The following is a 21807-nucleotide window of genomic DNA, read 5'->3' on the forward strand; positions in this document are numbered from 1 at the left end:
CTTGCACCGACCTCGCGTACCGTCTGAATTTGAGTGCCGCAAGGGAAAGACCGTTCAACACCCATCGTCTCTTCGTTTGTCTCAAATGCAGAAAAGCAAGGAGTTCTGATATAATAACCGAGTCAAGCAATAATAAACCCGCCCGCCGAGCGGTACGATGTTAGAATATGCGCCTTGAAATGTGGCCCATCATAATGCCCAGCAGGTACCAATCTGGTGTGCAGGACGGTCTGGTAAGTGCCAGAATATTTCAATGTTGTCGTCGCTTACAATATGTTCCACTGCCTACATGAACTTGGAGGATGCCGTCTATAAGAACGGCAGGCACAGAGCCAAGCGGTGGGGACGGTGGATGACATGGGCCGGACATAAGATCGGCAATAACGGTGGAGAGCGAAAATCATCGTTGCAAACCAGTGCCTGCCCCTCCAACACAGCATTATAGCGTTCTCTAGGTGTCAGTTCGAGCAGTGCTACCACTCATCTTGCACGTCGCATCTCTACGTGGATCAGCCATGCGGGAAGCAGTAGGTGGACATGCGGCTGCTCACCGCGACGCCACATCACCGCCGCAGCAAATTGAGCTTAGACTCGAGGATATGTGGATCGGTGTGACTGATCCGAAGGAAAGGCGCAGGTTGCAGAACAGGTTAAATCAGAGGGCCCGAAGTAGGTTGGCGAACGAGTCTCTGCCGAGTGGGCTGGCTGACGATCCAGATAGGGCGCCGCCAGCACTTGACTAAAGCGCTGCCCGAAAGATCTGAGCCGTACTATCCTCACGCGTGGTCTACAACAGGGTCGACGCCCTATCAACTCGATTTTCAATGTTTGGATGAACTCCGTATCTTTGGTCCGCTTGCCGCGAAGTCCCGCAGTATCCTGCAGCAACTAGAGGCTATGGTGCATGTTGAGTTTGCAACTGGCTCACCACACGCCGATATGCGATTGGGAATAACTCGGTTAAACATTTTGCGGGCATTGTACACCAATGTTGAGATTTTGGGTTATAATGCCAAAGATATGGCGGCTGACGAGGCGCTATCAATGTTTGCCCTGATTGGACCACGATGTCTAGCAACAATCGGTCGGGAGGCTCTCCTGCCACCTGCATTGCAGCCCACAGAGATTCAACGAACCGTGACCCATCATCCCTGGCTTGATCTCATCCCCATACCTAGGATGCGCGACAATCTGATTCTGATGGAGAATTTGATGGACGATCGCCAATTGTGTCGGGATATGTGCGGCTACCGCTCTCAGATACCTCGGTCGGGGCATAGACGTCAGACGGGGATAGGAGAAACGGGCGTGATCGTGTGGAAAGACCCCTGGGATCCCGCTGGCTGGGAGATCACCGAGACTTTTTGGGAATTGTGGGGATGGACCGTCAAGGATTGCTGGGACTTGTTTCGTTCCACCAATGCATGGCGGATGCGTCGGGGAGAGAGGCCACTCTTTGTGATACCTTATGCCGGTAACGACTAGTGTAGTGAGAATGCATATGCTTTCGGAATATACTTCTCGTCTGTGGCTTTGATCATCTAGAGGAAGTGTCATTAGGTCGAACTCCTACTACAGCCTACTCATAGGAGGAGTATAGGTGATACATAAATTTGTTGCAACCCCGGGTTGAGTCAGCGGCGGATGTTATCATCTGGCGATCGCCAGTAGACATTGTTTACCTAAGTATAATCAGTGACCATACATCTCTTCTATTTATAATAAGGTGGTGACAACAACCGGTTTCAACCATGGAGCGTATAGGCGATGTGCATACCCTCGATGATCCGTAGAAGTCAGCCAGCCATCATCGCCAGGGAAAACCGCGGCTTTTCCCGATTTGGCCTGATTGTCAGCATTTAATGCTGCACTAATCCCATTCGGTACACCGTCTAACCGGAGATGGTTAGCTTAGCGAATCATGAGAGACGTTTATCTCGGAGCCTGAGGCAAGAAAATAAGAAATGATTGTGACAGCCAGATAGCCTGCGTGAAGAGCTCGTGGATGTCATCAGTCAGAGGCAGGCACATCCCCGATACCACTACTGTTGTGAAACATTCAGATGTGGATACCTCTTCCACCACTGACACGATCGCGAGCAGGATTGGGCATCACTGCGACTCGATGGGTAGGACAGAAAAAGCACACAGCTGCAGTCATACCCTTCATGACAGATCTCCATCCATTCCATTGCATTGACTTGATAACATTATCATCATAGTACATGATAAACTGAGATAACAGTTGATATGCAAACATTGAAGGTCATAACACCAGACGCCTCCATCATGCCCCTTCAATTATAATTATACGCCCCTAGATTAGACATACCCTTTCCACACATCAAATCAATCCTTCTTTTGATGGCTCAGTGCACGACCAACTCTGTTCTCGCCCGTCTGCCCGCCAACCATGGTATGGATGTCCTTTTGCGAGTACAGCTTCTCTTCCTTGCTTGGTGACTGTGCGCGGAAGAACATCCAACCACCAGCGATCATTCCGATCACACTGAAAATGGCAATGTTGCGAGAGCTATATTGGTCAATAAATCACGCATGATACATTCGAAAATGCAGAAAGCAGAGACATACCGAACCGAGGGCGGGTGACCGCCAGTAAGACCTCCAGCAGCGGCCATTGTGTTTTGAGAACGGTAGAATTGTGAATAAGTTATATGACCGACTAGACAGTGAATAGGCCGATATGATATAGTATATCTGTGCTGTGTATTGTTACTTCCAAGAAACGAGGGCTTGACTGTTAATATAGCTCTAGATGCGATGGCGGGTGGGTGACGTCAAAATTAAGCGTCCGTCCGTCGGGAGAGCGACAGTCGGTTCGTGTTCCGGCGGATAAGCTTATAACCTCTTTGTCTTTTTCACAAGCTGGCTTCTACTTTTACGAGCTTGCGTCAGGGCGACGTTATCATGGTTGAACCGAGGGGATCATGTCCTGCAATGAGAGATCCCTCCTTGTGTAACTGCGTGGCAGCGGCTTGGATTCTAGAATGGCTGCTGTTCACCCTTAACATTACTGACTATTGATAAGATCTACGACAATGGCAATGGCCCTATACAGTAGATAGCTTTGTTCACGAGGAATAACAAGACCTAGCCTGAAGGCAGTGGCAGGTAGGGCAGACTAGTCACGACATGCTCATCATGACACGAGACACATTGAGCTACAATAGTAACCGAAGGTACAGCAATCAAAGTAACCCTAAGTATCACAATTCACGAAACAATGCAATTCTACTCAATATTCAAGCTTTACACAGTGAACTCAAACAAGTCTAGCCCCGTCGCGACCCAAACCCGATCGATAAAGTGCGGCAACGGAAGCTATACAAAGCACCGACGTCATCGAGTCCGGACCGCGGCGATCGATCGATCCACATTCTATCCATTCTCAACAATTCCAATGTTATCGCAAAATTCCAATCGTTTACAATATTCCCCCACTAACCTCAACCAGAACGCAACGCATACACACAAGAAATGTGTACCAAACGTCCATCTGGCCCCTACTTCTTCGGGGGACCGCAGTAAGTCCATCCATCTAAACCATCACATCCGTTCCCACCTAACAAACCACCAAATCAAAGATGTTGGTCCTCCACCGATTGGACCTCCTCTGATGACCGTGTCCGCGGTGGCTCTTCGCAATCTCACCTCACCACCAACGACGACACCAACACCGTCACCTTCCACGGCAATCTCGACATCAAGACCCTTGGCGGAGCAGGCTTCGCCTCGCAATACACAGCCAGTACAACCGACTTATGGGATCTGAGTAGCTACGCTGGACTGGAACTCTCTATCCCTAACAGTGATGGACACACGTACACCTTGAACCTGAGGGATGAACTGCAGGATCCTCGACCGGATGGGCGCCAGCGGAGCGGGTTGGTCTGGGAGGCAAAGTTCAAGGTCGAGAAGGGGCAGACGAAAGTAAAATTGGGGTGGAGGGAGTTTCGGCCGACGTATCGTGGGAGGGAGGTGCATATGGGGAGACCGTTGATCCTGGCGGGGGTGAAGCAGTTTGGGATTATGATTCGGAGGTAAGTGTCTTTTTTTCTGTATTGGTTGGTTGGGCTGGGGGTGTTTGTCTGGTGCTGACATGGTTGTAATAGTTTCTTCGGGGAACAGGAAGGGGATTTTGAATTGGAAATAGAGTGGATAAGGGGTATTGAGAAAGAACAGAGACGGTATAAGGATGACCCGAATGATTTTGAGGATGATGAATATTACGATGAGAAGCATTTTAGCGACGATCAAGAGAGCAGGGGCCTAGGATGGCTATGCTGCTGGTGATGATGCTATATTACCTCTATCAAGAAACACCAATAAACGCCAAATTGAGCAACTATCATCTACTCATAGTTCAGCACTTTCAGCATATTCTCCCGTCTTGACAAATGTCTCGATAACACGAATCAACCGACCCAGTTTGACAGCGTCCTCCGCTCCCACCGTCAGGACGGCATGGCTGCTCTCCTTTTTAGAATCGGTGACCCATGCATTTATTATCAACCTTCCTTGCGCAATATCCGCCGCGAAGAGTTCCTCAAACGCATTCTGCGTGCAAGGAATATCTAAGCGGGAGAGAACTGCCGCTTCACATAAGCCACGTTGCATGAAATGGGTCTTAAGCAGCCCCAAATGGTAGGATCCGGTAACGCGTGGATTGACATCGACTATAACATGCTCCCCATTTGCATCTGTCATGACATCGGCTCCCACCGGCCCGTAGTACCCTTTGTTGTGCAACGCTTTGGCCAAAACCTCTATCGTAGATCTATACCGATCCTGAAACATGGGTTGCAAGAGGTACGACACGCACCCACCATTCCAGAACCCTTCCTGGGTGAAACGCTGTCGAGACGTGGCCAGGTACACCGCACGGCCCTTTTTAGTAACGAAAAATGTGACCCCATGGGCCTCACCTGGCACTAGCTCCTGAATGACGAAGCTTGCAGGGTACAGTTGCTCATTCTCTTCATTGACTTTCTTGAGCCCATCTTCGAGGAGACCCCGTATCTCGTTAATAGCAGTGCCTCTATCCGATTCACGTCGGATAACAAATGTTCCACAGCCCGAGGTAGCAATAGATATTTTAACCACAAAGGGGAAGCTTTGCTGCTGAACAGCTTGCAGCATCCGTCTGACTTCTGCGTCTCGGCCTGCTATCCAGGAGTTTACCGGTAGCGGATCGATAACCTTGGACTTTGGTGTTGGCAGACCACTCACGGCCAGCCAACGCTTAGACAGGACCTCGTAAAGCATCTCTGGTTCTAGTGCTTGATTTAACATTGCGCACATATGATCATGCGGCACAATGAATACTGCACGCGAGTCCGGGGTCAGTTGGACATCGTGCGTACTCCTGACTATTTGCGCGTTGGGCCGTTGCTCCGGGCTCAATTGGTCATAGAGACGCCGTAATTCGTCCTTTGACGTTGTCAAGAGGCTTGAAACTTCTTCACCCCCATTCCCACTCAGGTCAATCATCAGGACAGGGGTACGACCAGCCACGAAGGAATATCGTTGGGCGACACCGCGCTTCTGTAGGTTCGGCATCTCCCCTTCTGCATTCATATCGGGGAAATTGGCAGCGTACAGAAACCGCGGATACGGAGACGAATTGAGTTGGTCGTGGGGGAATTTGCAAGGGTGATCATAAGCGAGAACAATGTTTTCGGGAGTGTCATTGTCCAAGGAGTACAGGTCGTGTAAAGTACAGTCGAGTGTAATAGGGACTTTAGTGATGGCCGTCTTCGTTGAGGTATAAGGCTCAGGCGGCACCACTGGAAGTGGCTGAGGAAGTGTCACAGCAGTCATTATTGCTTGTAAGCAATGGCGAGTTTCGATGCTCTGATTCTTTTTTTGCAGCTCCCTAGAAGACTTTCGCTTGAAGATATGGCCTCTGAGGATTTATGCGTGAGCCACCTCAGATCAGCCCTAACACATGACACATTGTCCATGGAACGACGACATCACTACCTGACGGCCATAACTTCCTGTAGTTAGTAAACGTCAAGAGACGTCATTAAGAAAGATGATTACCGTTCGCGGTCGGAATTTCCGCGAAAGTTGAACAAAACTCCCCGCGGATCAATCCATCTGGTAGCCCACCACCCAGGGAGATAGCCAGAGATAAAATCAGTCCTAAAACAAGTGGATCATTGTTGGAGTCATCGATCTTTGTCCCGGTTCAGCGAGTGGGCGGGCACTTTCCCCACGACTTTGACGGGTCCTGTAGATCGATGTAACCCTGGGAAGTTGTGGGCTCGGGTATATCGGGACCCGCATTTGGAAGTCTGTAATGTACCAAGATTTTCAATTAAGATCGTGCACGGGGTTTAGGGGGGCCTCGCTATCAAGAACCCTTCCAGTTGTATCAATTCACAGTACTGAGTATTCCAATGTATCAGTACAGACATTACTTAATACATGGAGAGTGGAGGATTGAACGCGAAAGTGGGAAGAAAGGGTCAAGGAAAGGAATATCGGACACGCCTATCTGTTGGCTCCACCTATCTAGTGATTAGCTGCCCACCAAGGCAGTTTCGTCTTCCTGAATGGTCTAACCCTGCCATCCTGGCAAGCCAGTGCACACCCCACTCTTCCAACAAAGCTTCGTAGCCAGACATTTGCGGCAAGGGTTTCCATTCTTTCATACCCCCGGATATGGCTGAGAACTACCGCAGACGTCCAGGGTGGCTTCATGCCTCTGGTAACCTTCCTAACCGTATCCAATCATGAATAGAGTGCTCCACTCTGAACAATGGAATGTCAGGAAGCTGTTTAGCTCGGCCCGTGCTTTTGCTTGATCAACCATTCATCCATGGCTGAATGGCGCATATATACCATGGCATATTCGCTAAGACTTCCAGAGCTTTAAGTGAGCATAATCAAATCAAATTAAAGAGGCTATAGAATCCCGCATGTCAGCCTTTCAATTCCATGATAGTCAGTTTACATCTCCTGGTTCTCATGTTCCTGAGTGTGGACTTTGCTGGGCGCACAAGAAGCGGCCTTCAGAATCTTGATATCATCTCGGCGTCCCCGAAACTCTAGACTGCACTCTGAACGGAGGGAAGTTAGTTTACCTATGCCGCTCGGACGGCAGTAGAGTCCCACGAGTGCAAGTCCACATCGAAGCAGAGATTGCAAGATCACATACATGGTTTGCCAAGAATTGGGGAAGTCATTCACCAGAGGCCAATGGCATGATGTTCGATGCCGTCTCCGAGGATCAGGTCAGCTGTACGAATGTATCGAGCCATCAGAGCAAGCCTGGCTCATTATAAGCTTACATCTTGGCAGCAGAATTAGCTTTCGGAGTCAACAATAAGCTAACCTGTGTAACATGCGGAAGGTGTGCAGTTGTTCAGGGCACCTGCGATGGATGATGCTGTCCTGAATTGACGGAACCCATTCTTTCATCACATATATCCAGAGCGGATATGGGAATTAACACGACGTGTGTGTTTTACCTTCCTTCGCACAACCTAGCCCTGCAATATGTAGGAACCCAGTGGCCTTGAAATATAGGCGTAAAGGCTTTAGGTTGTGCACAAAGTCGACTGCGGTATCCTCCGCTCGTTGCACAAGCCTTGAATGCGGGGAGGATGACTGGGAGACTGTAACAACCCCATACTTGAACCGACAACTGTAGCATTCTCCCATCTTGGCGTCGGTGGTTCCTGCGCCGAGGAGGGCGTGTTGTATGAGCAGAAGTAGTAGGCTTGACTTTAAGGAACACAGAGGGGTGTCTCGGATACCCTCCGAATCGAATTGATCCAGTACATCCTCCGAGACAACAAGTTTCCATTGACAATAAGTAGTACAGTAATAATCATGCGATGGAAGGAAACAAAACTAAATGAAAGGTTCGTAGAAGTTGAGGTCTAACGAAGAGCTTAAATAGACCTAGCCTTCCCCAGAAGGCATCATTCTCGAGCTCGATCACGACAGGACCCACTATCAGATTGTCGACCCAATAGTTGATCTCTAATATGTATGTACAACTTCGATCTATATTGTAAGTATGCTAACAAACCAATCAGCATAATCATGAGATTCACCCTGCTCACATCCATGGCCCTCCTGGGTCTTGCCCTTACGGCTGCAACGGAGTCCAGCACTGATGATGTTGGCAGCACCAAGGTTACTGATGGCACTCTCGATGTATGAGCCAGAACCCACAATTTCGTCTGCAAGCCTAACTTTCATTACCTCAACAGGTAAACTACTGTGGCGAACGCTGCGAATATGATTGGGAATGTCGTCGCGGAAACCGCTGCCACGAATGCCGCAAGCAGCACCATGAGGTGAGCATTCTTGTCCTCTGCTAGATCGCCTACTAATTGTGGTTACTAGCGCTATGGCCGCTGCCGCGAGCGATATGATTGAGCTTATCCCCGACTCGGCCTGGCAAGGTGAGGTAGGCAGAATGAAGTACGGTGGTAGTCGGAATGGAAGTTGAAATTAAGCCGTTTACCTTAGGATCAGATACTTAATCAAATATGTTGCTTCTCGAGAAAGTGAGAGCATTCCCGTAGTTGGTACCTTCCAATGCGAGTGGACTGCCAGTAGATTGTGTAAAGTGGCATATACCGAGACGGCAGGCATCAGTTGATATGTTGTGATGGCATGGGGGCAGTATACTACTAGCCGCTTGACTCATCAACAGATTACTATTGCATCGCTGTCAAGTTGACGTTGTAATGAAGTGGGTTGGCTAATGCCGAATGATGAGATGTTACTCTGAGTGTATTTGCTGTATCTCTGGGAGCTAAGGCAGTGTATAGCGCGTACAATGTCGGACAACAGATCAATAGTATGACTGCTTCCACGCTACAGTGGATTCAACTGCAGTGAAAGAATCACAATGCGTGGGCCGTATTCGAGTGGCCCTTGATCGTGGCCCCATAAATTGGGATATGCCTACAAGTACTATCACACAGGATACGGGTGGTAAGGATAATTATGACTGGAAACACGTGAGGGATAGTTAACTGTCTGCTTTCGGGGCCGAATCTGACAATTTTAGAGGGAGAGTTCTGTTTACATGGCGGATGGATGAAGTACTTAGTCTACTGAGAGCTGGCCAGAAGAATCTAGACTGTACAAAACCTGGAAGCTACTCTTAGCCAACACATCCATTCAAGATGCATAGGACCAGTTCTTGGAGGCGTCTGATGAGTGAAATGTTGGGTGTGACTGGTCGATGTGATACGGAATTATTCCGGCATCGGATATCACCTCAACGTAGCCGAGGCAGCGCATGTATAAAGAGCATCAAGTGGACTCTTTTATCAATCATAGCAAACCTACCTATTATCCACAATGCGAGTCTATTCGTCGATCGACTCCAGCAACGCCCTCGCCTTCTACAACGGTCGCGTATATACCATCAACAGCGATCAACCTTGGGCCGAGGCATTTATTGTATCCCCGACGGGGGTCATCGAGCACATTGGCAGGAATGCAGCCATCTTGGAGATCGCCTCGGCTCGCGGCCTCATTCAATATGACCTCCGCCAGCGCTTCGTCATGCCGGGCATCCACGATGCCCATACGCACCTGCTCGTCGCCGGCCTGCAAGGGCTGAACGAAGCCCGCATCGGCTTCGACTCGACGCCCGACAACCTCACATCTCGACTCGCTAAAGGTTCCTGCGCATGCGCCTACGCCAATGTTACCGGGGACTGGCTCATTGGAAACTTCTACCAGGCCAACCATTTCCCGAACGGCGTGCCCGATCGCAAATACCTAGATGATCACTACCCCGATCAGCCCGTGCTCATCCGCGAAGTCTCCTGTCATCGAATCTTGCTAAACACGGCTGGGCTTATCCGTGCTGGAATTGATCCTAATGGCGCCGCGGATCCAGATGGCGGGTACTACGTCCGCCGAAAAGATGGAACAACCCTCACCGGGGAAGTAGTCGAGAACGCCATGACGGCTGTGTTTGACTGTCTGCCTATCCCGCCGTTGGCGCATGTCAAACGCGCGATTCACCATGCGATGTCTATATGCCACAAATATGGAATCACGTCCTGCCAGGAAGCGTCGGCGAATACGCTCTACTTACATGCTGTGCGAGAACTGGAGTTGGAGAACCGGCTGGATCTGGATATCCATACGCACATTGTGTCAGCGCCGGTGTATTTCGCCATGGAGCCGCAGGATAGTCTAGCCGGGTTGCTTGATGTGGCGGAGGGATTCAGAAGCCGACATGTGCATACTCAATTTGTAAAGTTCTGGCTGGATGGGGCTCCACTGCCTCCGGAATTCACGCAGGCGGATCTGGATGCGAATGGACAGCCGATTCCGACGCATTTGGCGCTGGATAAAGACTTCCTGTACAAGGCCGTGAAAAAATATGATGGCCGGGGCATGACGTGTAAACTACATACCGCCGGTGAGGGATCTGCTCGACTGGCCCTAGATGTCATCGCCAAGGTCCGGGAAGGAAATCCGGCTGGTCCCAGACACGAGCTTGCTCATTGTAATGCGGTGCACAAGGGTAAGTCCAGTTCCGTTTGCTGAATCGTCGCGCGTACTGATAAAGTATCAGATGACATCGCGCGGTTTGCTCCGTTGAAAGTGACTGCGGAAATGTCACCCGCCATCTTCCATCACGATGTGGTGGAAGAGTATCCCGAACTCAACAAATGGGCGTTCAACGGGGTGCTCGCGTCGGGCGCACTCATGACCATTGGCTCGGACTGGATGCTCCCCGAGACACCATCATTATTTGATGCTCTGGCTGCGATTGTTGAACGCGTCCGATACAAACCTGGAGGGAGATGCCGGCGTCTCGCGTTGGGGGAGACGGCGATGCAACGCGGAGGAGAGATCCTCTGTCGCGTTCTGACGCTCAGTGGAGCAGAGGCTGTTGGGGCGCAGCATCGCACTGGGAGTTTGGAAGTGGGCAAGATGGCCAATTTTATTGTCGTCGATCGGGATTTGAGCCAGGGGAATTTCAAGGGTGCAAACGTGCTGGAAACGTGGTTTGAGGGAAGGAAAGTGTATCAGGCGTAAGGCTGACGGAAATTGTACGTCCTGCCAAGCAGTAAGTAGGGATGGTTACATTGTTGAATGAAATCATTGTTGAGTACAGGCCGCGTACAAGCCATTCTGCTGTTGCTGCCTGTTCCAAATCCCAACGTTAATCTAGTCTATATAGTCAGGGTCCCCGCACTAACACAATTAACCGAACCGGGCTGAACTTCAACATCTTTCATAATCTTACCTTTAGCCTTCACAGCCATGTCGAATAATACCCATAATGTCCACCTGCTCGAGTTCGTCGCGCAAAAGCGCTTTCACCAGCGGATAGTTCTGCCTGCTACTGCACACCATGGGCGGCTTGCGGTTACCTATGCAGACATTGGACCCCGGACAACGAAGGATGGCTCACCCACCCCGACTATGCTGCTGATTCAGGGAATGGCAGGATCCCGGCTATGGTGCTGCCAGAAAGATCATCTCGCTAACAAACTGGAGGTCCGAATGATCTCCATCGACCGGTATTCTTTGTCACTATTTCCGCCCTTACTGGATGAAAGCTGACATCTTAGACCCGGCCTTGGCGGGTCAACTCCCGTTCTCCCTGGACAACGAGTCCAAGTATGGCTGGAGACAGTGTCAGCGGTGTTGGAACATCTATCCATTAAGCACGTCGTCCCTATATCTCACAGTGCCGGCACTATCTACATCTTGAATTTGTTGATGCATCGACGCGACCTGCTGTGCCCGAAGAGGCCAATGGCAGTACTAATGGGTTAGCTTATCTTTCGCTATCGATTAAACTCACAGCAGGCTAACATTTGCAGCGCCGTGGGTGGAGCCCAAACACTCGGAAATTCTCTCCTTACAAATGGCAAGGATGATCCCTACTGGCGTTCTGAAGCAATGGAACAAGGTGATGAAATTCGTGGTCACCAAAGCGGTCCCTTCGCTCTGCTCGAGTGTGGACGTTCTCGCCTCGATGGGCGGCAGTATCCCCCGTGCGTCCAAAGAAGACATTGAGCACCGTGAACCAAATCTTACTGCAGATGAGATAGACCCACGGACCGCTGAGGAGTTGGAAAATTTATGCATCGAGTACATCTTCCTAGAGGATACCACGGGAATGAACGATGAAACTGTTGTCTGCCTGAAGAAGTCAACCGGGTTATGGGGAGTCTGCGAAGATCTCCCGATCTATATCCGCTGGCTGGTGCGGGCAGAACTGTGGTACCAACAAGGCCACCCGGAGGAGAAGCAGCCTTTGCAGATCAGGGCTATTTTCGCAGAGAAGGATGGGATGATTGGACCCAAGGGACAAAAATACTTCGAGGACTGCTTCGCCAGATCGGATCTCAACGGTGTGGTCTCGTTTGAATCGGTCATGGAGAAAGGGACGGGACATGACACGCTCTGGGGCTTGGACACAGCATTCTTGAAGATGCTGAGAGATATTAAAGACACGATATCTCAGTAGATTTGCCATTCACACTTCTGTGTGCTGGTTGCATTGCATGGCGGCATCCTCGAAACAGCAGGGCTCCCCATCCGAATATCCGAGAATGGCCCATTTGTCAGCAAATCCCCAACCCGAAAATGCTACCATCGGAGGGTCAATTATTAATTCAATTCAACCTCACGGACGCGCTGGGTATAAAACCCACCCGGCCACTGTTCATCATGTCTTCTTGGCTACAGCAATTGCCTCTCGCTCCCTTCCTCCCGACCTCTCCATCGTCATGGGTTCCGTCCAGCAAGCCCCCCGTGTGATTCCCTCCACGGAGACTCCCTACTTCACCCCCGCCAACAATGGCGGAGAAGCCCTCAACCCCGCCGACCCCAACACTCCCACGCTCTTCCGCCCCTTGAAGATTCGCGATGTGACCCTCAAGAACCGCGTCGTCGTCTCGCCTATGTGCATGTACTCCGCCGAAAGCGATACCTCCTCTCCCTTCGTTGGCGCCCTCACAGATTACCACATTGCCCACCTGGGCCAATTCGCTCTGAAAGGCGCCGGTCTCGTCTTCGTCGAAGCCCAGGCTGTCCAGCCCAACGGGCGCATTTCCCCCAACGACGCGGGGCTGTGGGAACATTCCCCCGAATCGGAACAATTCAAGAGCTTGCAGCGCGTGGTGCGGTTCTGTCACAGCCAGGGTGCCAAGGTAGCCGTCCAGCTCGCCCACGCGGGTCGCAAGGCGAGTGTGCTCCCTCCGTGGGTGGCCGTGCAGGCCAAGAAGCCCTGCGTCAAGGCGGACGAGAGCACAGGTGGATTCCCGTCCGAGGTGGTCGGGCCCAGCGGTGGTGCGGACCAGGCCTGGGATGGAACTGGCGAGGGATACTGGGCGCCTCGGGCCTTGACGGTCGAGGAGATCAAGGAGATAGTGCAGGCCTTCGCCAAGAGTGCGGAGACGGCTATCCGGGCTGGTGTTGACGTGATTGAGGTTCACGCTGCTCACGGATACCTGATCAACCAGTTCTTGAGCCCGGTGACCAACAAGCGAACGGACGAGTATGGAGGCAGCTTCGAGAACCGCACACGCATTCTCCGGGAAACCATGACGGCCATTCGGGCGGTCGTCCCCAGCGGTACCCCGTTGTTCCTGCGGATCAGTGCGACGGAATGGCTGGACGGACAGGCTGTTGCGGCGGAATCAGGCAGCTGGAACATGGAGAGTTCGCTCAAGCTTCTGCCTCTGCTTCCAGAGCTCGGAGTCGACCTCTTGGATGTCAGCTCCGGGGGTAACCACCATAGCCAGAAGATCAACATCCACACCAACTACCACATCGATCTGGCCGCACAGGTGCGCAAAGCCATCCATGCGACCGGCGCGAAGGCACTGGTGGGCGCGGTCGGATTTATCACCGAGGCCGACCAGGCCCGGGGACTCGTGGAAGGCGCTGACGAGGCGCACGCCGCCAATGCGACAGTATCTGGACCGGAGCCCGTGGCGGATCTGGTGTTGATGGCGCGGCAGTTCATGCGTGAACCAGAGTGGGTGATGAACGCGGCAAAGAAGCTGGGGGCGAAGGTGGAGGTGCCGGTGCAGTTCTGGCGGGCTGGACTGGTTTAAACCATTAAGCGATCTAGATATAAGATTATAGACCCATCTAATCCACTATTGCATTAAGAGCGATGAATTGATATAAGAAATTTACTAGCGATAATCTCAATTGCCGAGCCGACCCGAGCAAAACGGCGGCATACGGAGACCTCCGAGCAGTGCAGGATCAGAGCTACTTACTTCTTCGGGGGTGGCATCGCGCAATCAGAACCTTGGGGGCGCCACCGACTAATGGATAGCTAGTACTTAGTGAGTACTTAGTTGCAGCTGTAGCTACTTATTAATATGGATGATTACTTCCTCCCACCCTTCATTCAACTACCCCGCAGTTCCATCTCTACAACACCAACAACTTCCCATCCCTTGATTCCTCATCCTCTGCATTCCTTCTCCCACCCACACTAGCAATAACCATGGCTCTCAAACCCGGCGATTCCTTCCCTTCCGATGTTGTCTTCCAGTGGGTGGTCCATTACACGAGTTACCTTATTGCATCTAACAAACATCCAGGTACATCCCCTGGAGCGAAGAAAAGGGCGACATCACCGCATGTGGCATCCCCATCAACTACAACGCTTCGAAAGAATGGGCCGATAAGAAGGTCGTCCTGTTCTCTGTTCCCGGTTTGTACCCCCCTAATTTACTTGTGTTCAAATAAACATCCGACCAACAAAACATTATAATAGGTGCCTTCACCCCCACCTGCTCCATCAACCATGTCCCCGGCTACATCCAGAACCTTCCTCAGCTGAAGGAGAAGGGCGTGCAGGTTGTCGCAGTCATCGCCTCCAACGATCCTTTTGTCATGAGCGCCTGGGGAAAGGCGAACAATGTTAAGAATGATGATATTGTGAGTCCCTCCCTTCGGAAATATTTTCCTTGCTCCATTGCTCACGATGCTTCGATGGTAGCTTTTCCTGACTGATCCCGATGCCCGCTTCGCCAACACCCTTGGCTGGGCCAACGCTGGTCGTACCGGGCGCTTCGCCATTGTCATTGACCATGGCAAGGTGACCTATGCGCAGATTGAGACGGAGAAGGGTGCTGTTAAGGTATGTTCCACATTTATGTAACCGCCTTTGTTGGGAATTGTGGTGTGTATACTGACGAATGTAGGTCTCGGGCGCTGATGCTATCCTGGCAAATCTGTGAACGTTGAGCGTTCACTAGATGGGATGCAGTAGAAACAGTCTCACTTGCGTGGTGGAATTAGATAGTACAGCATGTGGATAGTAATGAAGTGAACTGCCCGAGGTGGAATCAAGTATAGACTAGTAGGTGGTATATATATATCCACAAAAACTGATTAGAGAGTGCTATCACGTCACACTTGCACTTGAGTGACTTTTAAACCTCCATGACGATACACATCAGTAGAATAGTACTAGTACTATTCTCCTGCTACAACACAGTAACTTAAGGGTCACTCCGTATCGAGGCTCTGATCAGCGAGCCAGTCCCACAGCTCATCACACTATAGCGGTCAACCGGACAAATGGAAAGACAGACAACCAGGTCCTCGCACTAAAATGCTGACAGGATTATCAATCGCAATCGGACATAAGCATATTGTCTCCGCAGCCACTAACAGCCCTGAAAGGCTTGAACAGAACCCATTTTGAAGCAATAGAAACCCCCGGACCGGGATCGAAGCCAGCTGAATAATGAACCCTTCAGGGATCGATGCCTGACACTAGTCCCGTCTGGGGAAAGTCTCCTGTGGCCCCACGACATTGAGTGACTAATCAGCAATCACCCCACCAGAGCTATGCCTGTTTGATGTCATCATGTTCAATTCCCCCCAAGCCAGAACCCCGCCAGGCATTTAAATTTAAATACATAGTGGTTTCCTTCTCCCCAAGTTACAGAATAGCTAGGAAACCTCATCATCTCAATTGGCATTCAATCAAGTCAACCAAATATTAACAATTCATCCAAAATGGCCCCCAAAGTCCTCGTCGTCCTCACCTCCCACGACCACCACAATGCCAACAATAACCCCACCGGTTGGTTCTTGGTGAGCTTCCTCCCCAATCCCCTAATCTATCTTCCAAACCTCCTCCCTAACAAAATAATAATATAGCCCGAATTCGCCCACCCCTGGGACGTCCTGCACTCCAAAGCCGAGCTGGTAATCGCCTCCCCAGCCGGCGGCAAAGCCCCGCTGGACCCGGGCTCCATCGAAATGTTCAAGGAGGACCCCGTGTCCCAGAAATTCCTCAAGGAGCAGGAGTCCCTCTGGACCAACACCGTCAAGCTGTCGGATGTTGTGTCGCGGGTTTCTGAGTTCGATGCCATCTTCTACGTTGGTGGTCATGGACGTATGTATCCCATATTTTACCCGTCTATACCCAACATAACGCTAATGAATATCTCTGGGTTATAGCTATGTACGACCTCTACAGTGACAAGACCTCCCTGGCCCTGATCCAAGCCTTCGCCGTGGCCAAGAAGCCCGTCGCGGCGGTTTGTCATGGTCCTGCGGTGCTGGTGAATGCTACTACACCCTCCGGAACGGCCTTGTTGAAGGGTGCGGAGGTGACTGGGTTCTCGAACACCGAAGAAGACCAGGTGCAGTTGAGCTCGATTATGCCGTTTATGTTGGAGGATGAGTTGAAGAGGGTGGGCGCTACGTACGTCAAGGCTGAGCAGCCGTGGGGGGAGAAGGTGGTGGTGTCGCAGGTTGCTGAGTTGGGAGGAGCCGTGATTACGGGTCAGAACCCGGCGAGTGCAACTGGGGTTGGAAAGGCTATTTTGACGGCTTTGGGGTTGTAAGTTGATTTTGTGTGGTGATGGACTCGTTACGAGATAATGTCATTTCGATACGATGAGAATGATATATGCTACGTTGTTTTATCTACAAAAAATCGTGTTTATGAATACTTATTGTGTCTGACAAATCTGATCTCATCTAAAGTTGCATCAACGGATTGCACTCCGGAACGCCCAGACCACATTGCATAGGTCATGGAAATACCCAAACCCGGAAATCAAGCACGACACTAGCACTTTTCAACCTTGTTTGACAAATTGCTCCTGAACCTCCAAACTATGCTTCGCAAATCGGCTCTTCGCACGGATCCGCTCTCCATAGAACAGAAACAACAACGGCACACTGCAGAACACCGTGGCCAACGCTGCCAACAACGAAGCCGCAACATTCGCCCCCAGCCCATCAAACATCTGTCGCGTAAACAATGGGAAGGCCCCCGACATCCCGGCCCGGACCAGCTGCACCGCCGCCGTGCCACTAGCCGAATAGCTCAGATAGCTATCTGCTAGATATCCATATAACACAGTATCGAATTCGTTCAATGCGTATCCAATTAACACGAGAGATACCGTAGGTACCATCCAATGGATATCCTCTGCCTTCGGGGGAATGGTCCAGGCGAACCACCACAGCCCAATCGCAAAAGCAGGGGCCCCGATGGCCAGTCCGGTGAGTTTATCTTCTGGTTTGACGGGTTGAGAGGCTGCGTGTTTGGCGTCGATGATTCGAAAGTCGATAATGCGAGTGAAAGTGCTGAAACAAACACCAACACCTACGGCGAGGAAAGGCAAAGCGGCAGCTGATGGTGTGAAGTTCATGGACTCATAGATGGGCTGGAGAGCCTCGGTGAAGATATAGACCAAGGCGAAGGAGAAGGCGATCATCATGGCCATGGTAAATATGAGAAGCTCACCGAAGAAGAGCTGCAGCGGTCGGAACAGCGAGGCTTTGATGAAGGTGCGGAGGTCAGGGGAGTGGTCGTGGGTCAGAGGCTGTAGGCTGTCGTGGCCCGTTTCGTGGCGGATGCGTGAGACCTCTTGGGCCAGGAGCAGGGCAGGACGTGATTCCCGGATGAGGAGAAAGAACGCGCTCATGACAGCGAGGATGATCGTGTATATGTAAAATACCCAGCGCCTACAAAATTAGAACTAGCTTTGGATAGCCATATCAGGAGACATACCAATGTAGATTTTCAACAACAAGGATGCTGATAATTGGGCCAATTAGGAGACCGACGTTCGAGGCAATGGTCCAGAGAAAGGTGGTCCAGATCCGAGATCGCGAGTTGAACATGTCCTCATTGCTGCCGCTGCCAACAGTGTATGGGATAGCACTCAAGAACCCTCCGACGATGCGACAAATAACCACGGCGACCAAAGAATGAACGAGTCCGATGATCAGGCAACATAACGCACTACCGGTGCTGCTGATAAAATATAGTTTTTTGCGTCCAAAGCACTCGGACCACGGAGGGAAGACAATCGCACCAACAACCTGCCCCATGAGGAATCTGTATGGTCAGTCGGGTACGGTAAGAGGTCCGGAAGAACGTACAATGTCACGAAGCAGAATGTGCACAGGGTATTTCCAATATGGTATTCATTTTGGGCCTCTGAAGCCGCCGATGTCTATGTCCATTAGAAATGCCACACTGTCGGATGAGAAACATACACCAGCAGTACTCGTAGCGGTTCTGCGGTTGTTAGCAGTGTACCAACATCGAGATGTAAATACATACACAAAGAGATCCAGTAGAAAGATCAACCCAATATCATACACCTTGCGTGTTGCACTCCAGTTGCGGGGATGCTTCTTGTTGCCTTTTGCCCACCGGACATATTGTCCATCTGGCGTGAACTCCAGGTCATTCTTCAGCAGATATTCGTCCATGTCCTGAGTCTGACCGACGTGCTTTGCTTTCGACGGGCCTCCTGTGATATCTTCTTCGTCTGCCGATTTATAGTCACAGGGGACTATATGTAGTTCGTTCATGATTGGGGCCATGTCTACAGGACATATCTAAAAGTAGATCGACTGTGGTTTCAGTCGATCATCCCTGTAAGGTGAATCTCCCCTGGTCCGCGACATGTAGTACTTAGATAGTGCATAGCACGCGTCAGGCACTGAATCTGGTAGAGGATCATCGTGCATTGAGTTACTTTGCGTGTCCGCAGAGAGCTTATGTGGATAAACTCGTGTCCATCCTACCAATCAAGGGGTGCGCCATGATCTGGAGATATGCGCAGGTGATGGCCCAGCACGCAAAAAGATGCTGAAATGGAGGTTTGGAGCACTGCTGGGGGCACGCGGGGTTTATGGAAATGTATCTTCCGAAAAGCACGAGTACTCATTGGACGGCGCCGTGGTCAGGCAAGGAAATCTCTATAAGACCAGGAAAGTCGAAGGAAGCCAGTCCAAGGTAACGGGTGTATAGCGAGGAATGTTTGCGCAGCATTCCAATTAGCTGATAGGGATCGATCCATATTCTACGTGGCCAGTGCAGTGGAACGGATGCAAGGGACAAGCAGATGACGAGTGATCTACAGAAGGCATTCCGTACCAGTGTATTGCGGAAATTCTGGAGACAGCAACGGTACTTTATGCGCTTAAGACGATCCCCCGGAGCTTTTTTGTACTTCATCGGCTGCCTGATATACCCGGTGCGTCTGCCTGTTTCAAAGTGCGGCAAGATCAAATTAGCATCAGCTGGTGGTGTCGTCAGCTTAGTGGCTGGCGACAGCTGGGATGGTAAATCTGCAGATCGAGAGGCGGAAAGTTCAATATAATCTTCAAGGTGGTTTCAGTTCCCCTGCTGCTCGTCGGAGAGATGGATGCGTCACAGATGTCCCTCGCAGGCAACTAATGTGCGAGTAGACGCATAATCTTGATGCCCCAGGTCTTGAAGTTGGGGTATGGTAAGGTCATGGTGAGCAAGTGATCCATTGCCAGCAGTAAGAGCTAGGGGTATAAGTGCAATAACCTGTTCAAAATACTTGTGCAGCTCAATCTGTAAATTCCAAATGCAGGAGAGCACACCTCTACAGAATCGTCGTCTCCTAGGGAGCGTGGGAGGTTGTATTGCAGGCCATAAGTGGGTATATACGTTGGACGACCGTCATCGATGGGGAAACAGCATTGGCTCAACCAGAGCAGTGGATGTACGGAGTAGCAACCACGCGAGCGATACCGTGTCCAAGGAAGTCCCATTAACAAAAAATGACCCTGTGGAATGTTGATGACATCCCAACGGGGCAACTGGCCGGGGCTGGTTCAACACCCCACATCAGGCAAGCCTGAGGGCGATCTCCCCCTGAGTTCACCGCCTGCCCTACCCCCCGCCGGTTCTGCCGGACCCCGCAGAAGCAGCAGCTGCAGGACATGCCCTCAACTCAACAGTCAACACCCTTCTTATTAGCCGTTCTCCATTATCAGTTACCACTTCTCTCACCGACAGCATGCCCCCTCACGAAGGACTGGTCCACCCCAAAGAATACGACATCAAGGACAGCAATGTGGAACTAATCGGTTCCGACCTTGACCACCGTGTCAAGTACAACTCCGCCGCTACCGAGCCCGCTTGGAACAACGGATCTATCGGCCAGGAGCCGGGTCTGTTCGTGTGGAGGATCGAGAACTTCGAGGTTATACCATGGCCCAAGGAGCGTACGGGAGAGTTCTATAACGGAGACAGCTACATCGTGCTGCACTCGTACAAGGTTGGGGACAAGCTGGGTCATGACATCTTCTTCTGGCTGGGCAGTAAGACCACCCAGGATGAAGCCGGTACAGCCGCTTACAAGACGGTCGAGCTGGATGAATTCCTGCATGGCACCGCGACGCAGCATCGCGAGATTGAACAGGAGCCATCCGAGGAATTCTTGGGACTGTTCCGGCACATCTCCATACGGTCGGGCGGCGTGCGGTCTGGATTCCACCACGTCGAGCCTGAAGCACCCAAGGAGATTCTCACCTTGCTTCGCGTATTCAAGCATCCTTCTGTAGGTCGCTCGATTATCGTGCACGAGGTGGAGCCCACCTGGGAAAGCCTCGACGAGAATGATGTGTTCGTGCTGGACAAGGGTGATAAGATCTGGGTCTGGCAGGGCAAGAACTGCAGCCCCATGGAGAAGGCCAAAGCTGCGCAGGTGGTCAATGACATGACTCTTGCTAAGCACATTGATGTCGAGGTTCTGTCGCAGCTCGAGTCGCGCTCCAGGGTCATTGTGGACTTGCTGGGAGGCAAGGAGGCCGACCCATCCACATTCCAGGCTCCGCGACCGGGGCGTTTCGCCAAACGCACGGACGACGGCGGCGATGTGCGGTCACGCAAGCTCTTTAGACTGAGCGACTCGTCCGGCACACTCACTTTCGACCTAGTCAAAGATGGCCAGCGTGTGAGCAAGTCCGACTTGGTTGGAAACGACATCTTTCTCTACGATGTTGGCAGTCGGCTGTGGGTCTGGCAAGGCTCCGAGGCCAGCCAGCGTGAGAAAGCGCTGTGGCTCAAGGTTGCCCAACACTACGTCCGTCAGCTGCAGAACCAGCTCCCAGAGGCACACTACATCCCGATCGCCAAGGTCGTGGAGGGCTACGAGAGCCCAGCATTCATGAGAGCCATCGAGGCCTAGGTATGTGCTTAGGCCAAATTTGTGTAATTTATATGTGTGTGCAACAAGCATCGATGACCCCAGACACAGTTACTGGAGCGGCAGGTTCCATACAGTCACAGTCCATTGTCTAGGGTAGTATATACCATCAAAGGTCCAGTACCTTGGATCCATCGAAAATGATTCATTGAACATCAGTCAGAGAAATGTAAAGACCATGTTATGTGTATCGTGTTCTAATCGAAGCGGACTGTCGGTTGACTCGAGGATGACTAGATGGCAGTGAATTGAACCCTCCATCGTTATCTTTCGCACGAAGCATGTCTAAACAGCTTCGACACGT

The 21807-nt window shown here is 51.3% G+C and overlaps 12 protein-coding genes across 12 annotated transcripts; 9 read left to right on the forward strand and 3 right to left on the reverse strand.

Moving 5' to 3' along the window:
• Positions 1–515: 515 nt before the first annotated feature.
• AtWU_09377 (DUF3425 domain-containing protein) lies at positions 516–1485 on the forward strand (the record flags this gene model as incomplete). The annotated part of the gene is made up of 2 exons (XM_035504483.1): positions 516–669; positions 722–1485. The coding sequence occupies 2 exons, from the start codon at positions 516–518 to the stop codon at positions 1483–1485; spliced, it is 918 nt and encodes a 305-aa protein (XP_035360376.1).
• Positions 1486–2349: 864 nt separating this feature from the next.
• On the reverse strand, positions 2350–2639 carry AtWU_09378 (transcription factor domain family protein; the record flags this gene model as incomplete). Its single annotated transcript, XM_035504484.1, has 2 exons — positions 2350–2533; positions 2593–2639. The coding sequence occupies 2 exons, from the start codon at positions 2637–2639 to the stop codon at positions 2350–2352; spliced, it is 231 nt and encodes a 76-aa protein (XP_035360377.1).
• Positions 2640–3498: 859 nt separating this feature from the next.
• On the forward strand, positions 3499–4314 carry AtWU_09379 (CIA30 family protein; the record flags this gene model as incomplete). The annotated part of the gene is made up of 3 exons (XM_035504485.1): positions 3499–3545; positions 3606–4061; positions 4134–4314. 3 exons carry the CDS (start codon positions 3499–3501, stop codon positions 4312–4314), a joined length of 684 nt encoding a protein of 227 aa, XP_035360378.1.
• Positions 4315–4377: 63 nt separating this feature from the next.
• On the reverse strand, positions 4378–5841 carry AtWU_09380 (putative solid-state culture specific protein; the record flags this gene model as incomplete). The annotated part of the gene is made up of 1 exon (XM_035504486.1): positions 4378–5841. One exon carries the CDS (start codon positions 5839–5841, stop codon positions 4378–4380), a length of 1464 nt encoding a protein of 487 aa, XP_035360379.1.
• Positions 5842–8079: 2238 nt separating this feature from the next.
• AtWU_09381 (amidohydrolase family protein) lies at positions 8080–8418 on the forward strand (the record flags this gene model as incomplete). The annotated part of the gene is made up of 3 exons (XM_035504487.1): positions 8080–8193; positions 8250–8336; positions 8386–8418. 3 exons carry the CDS (start codon positions 8080–8082, stop codon positions 8416–8418), a joined length of 234 nt encoding a protein of 77 aa, XP_035360380.1.
• A 936-nt stretch (positions 8419–9354) lies between these two features.
• Positions 9355–11055, forward strand: AtWU_09382 (amidohydrolase; the record flags this gene model as incomplete). Its single annotated transcript, XM_035504488.1, has 2 exons — positions 9355–10537; positions 10589–11055. The coding sequence occupies 2 exons, from the start codon at positions 9355–9357 to the stop codon at positions 11053–11055; spliced, it is 1650 nt and encodes a 549-aa protein (XP_035360381.1).
• A 228-nt stretch (positions 11056–11283) lies between these two features.
• Positions 11284–12499, forward strand: AtWU_09383 (alpha/beta fold hydrolase; the record flags this gene model as incomplete). The annotated part of the gene is made up of 3 exons (XM_035504489.1): positions 11284–11543; positions 11595–11797; positions 11850–12499. 3 exons carry the CDS (start codon positions 11284–11286, stop codon positions 12497–12499), a joined length of 1113 nt encoding a protein of 370 aa, XP_035360382.1.
• Positions 12500–12536: 37 nt separating this feature from the next.
• AtWU_09384 (NADH:flavin oxidoreductase/NADH oxidase) lies at positions 12537–14093 on the forward strand (the record flags this gene model as incomplete). Its single annotated transcript, XM_035504490.1, has 1 exon — positions 12537–14093. One exon carries the CDS (start codon positions 12537–12539, stop codon positions 14091–14093), a length of 1557 nt encoding a protein of 518 aa, XP_035360383.1.
• A 404-nt stretch (positions 14094–14497) lies between these two features.
• AtWU_09385 (peroxiredoxin family protein) lies at positions 14498–15236 on the forward strand (the record flags this gene model as incomplete). The annotated part of the gene is made up of 5 exons (XM_035504491.1): positions 14498–14544; positions 14595–14707; positions 14771–14934; positions 14996–15136; positions 15201–15236. The coding sequence occupies 5 exons, from the start codon at positions 14498–14500 to the stop codon at positions 15234–15236; spliced, it is 501 nt and encodes a 166-aa protein (XP_035360384.1).
• Positions 15237–16023: 787 nt separating this feature from the next.
• On the forward strand, positions 16024–16859 carry AtWU_09386 (type 1 glutamine amidotransferase domain-containing protein; the record flags this gene model as incomplete). Its single annotated transcript, XM_035504492.1, has 3 exons — positions 16024–16101; positions 16168–16405; positions 16471–16859. The coding sequence occupies 3 exons, from the start codon at positions 16024–16026 to the stop codon at positions 16857–16859; spliced, it is 705 nt and encodes a 234-aa protein (XP_035360385.1).
• A 237-nt stretch (positions 16860–17096) lies between these two features.
• On the reverse strand, positions 17097–18849 carry AtWU_09387 (MFS multidrug transporter; the record flags this gene model as incomplete). The annotated part of the gene is made up of 5 exons (XM_035504493.1): positions 17097–17991; positions 18038–18367; positions 18412–18485; positions 18529–18550; positions 18596–18849. The coding sequence occupies 5 exons, from the start codon at positions 18847–18849 to the stop codon at positions 17097–17099; spliced, it is 1575 nt and encodes a 524-aa protein (XP_035360386.1).
• A 1463-nt stretch (positions 18850–20312) lies between these two features.
• Positions 20313–21485, forward strand: AtWU_09388 (gelsolin family protein; the record flags this gene model as incomplete). The annotated part of the gene is made up of 1 exon (XM_035504494.1): positions 20313–21485. The coding sequence occupies one exon, from the start codon at positions 20313–20315 to the stop codon at positions 21483–21485; it is 1173 nt and encodes a 390-aa protein (XP_035360387.1).
• Between the last annotated feature and the right edge of the window lie 322 nt (positions 21486–21807).

The sequence above is a fragment of the Aspergillus tubingensis genome (genome assembly GCF_013340325.1).
Source record: "Aspergillus tubingensis WU-2223L DNA, scaffold_11, whole genome shotgun sequence".
NCBI classification, from domain to species: Eukaryota; Fungi; Ascomycota; class Eurotiomycetes; order Eurotiales; family Aspergillaceae; genus Aspergillus; species Aspergillus tubingensis.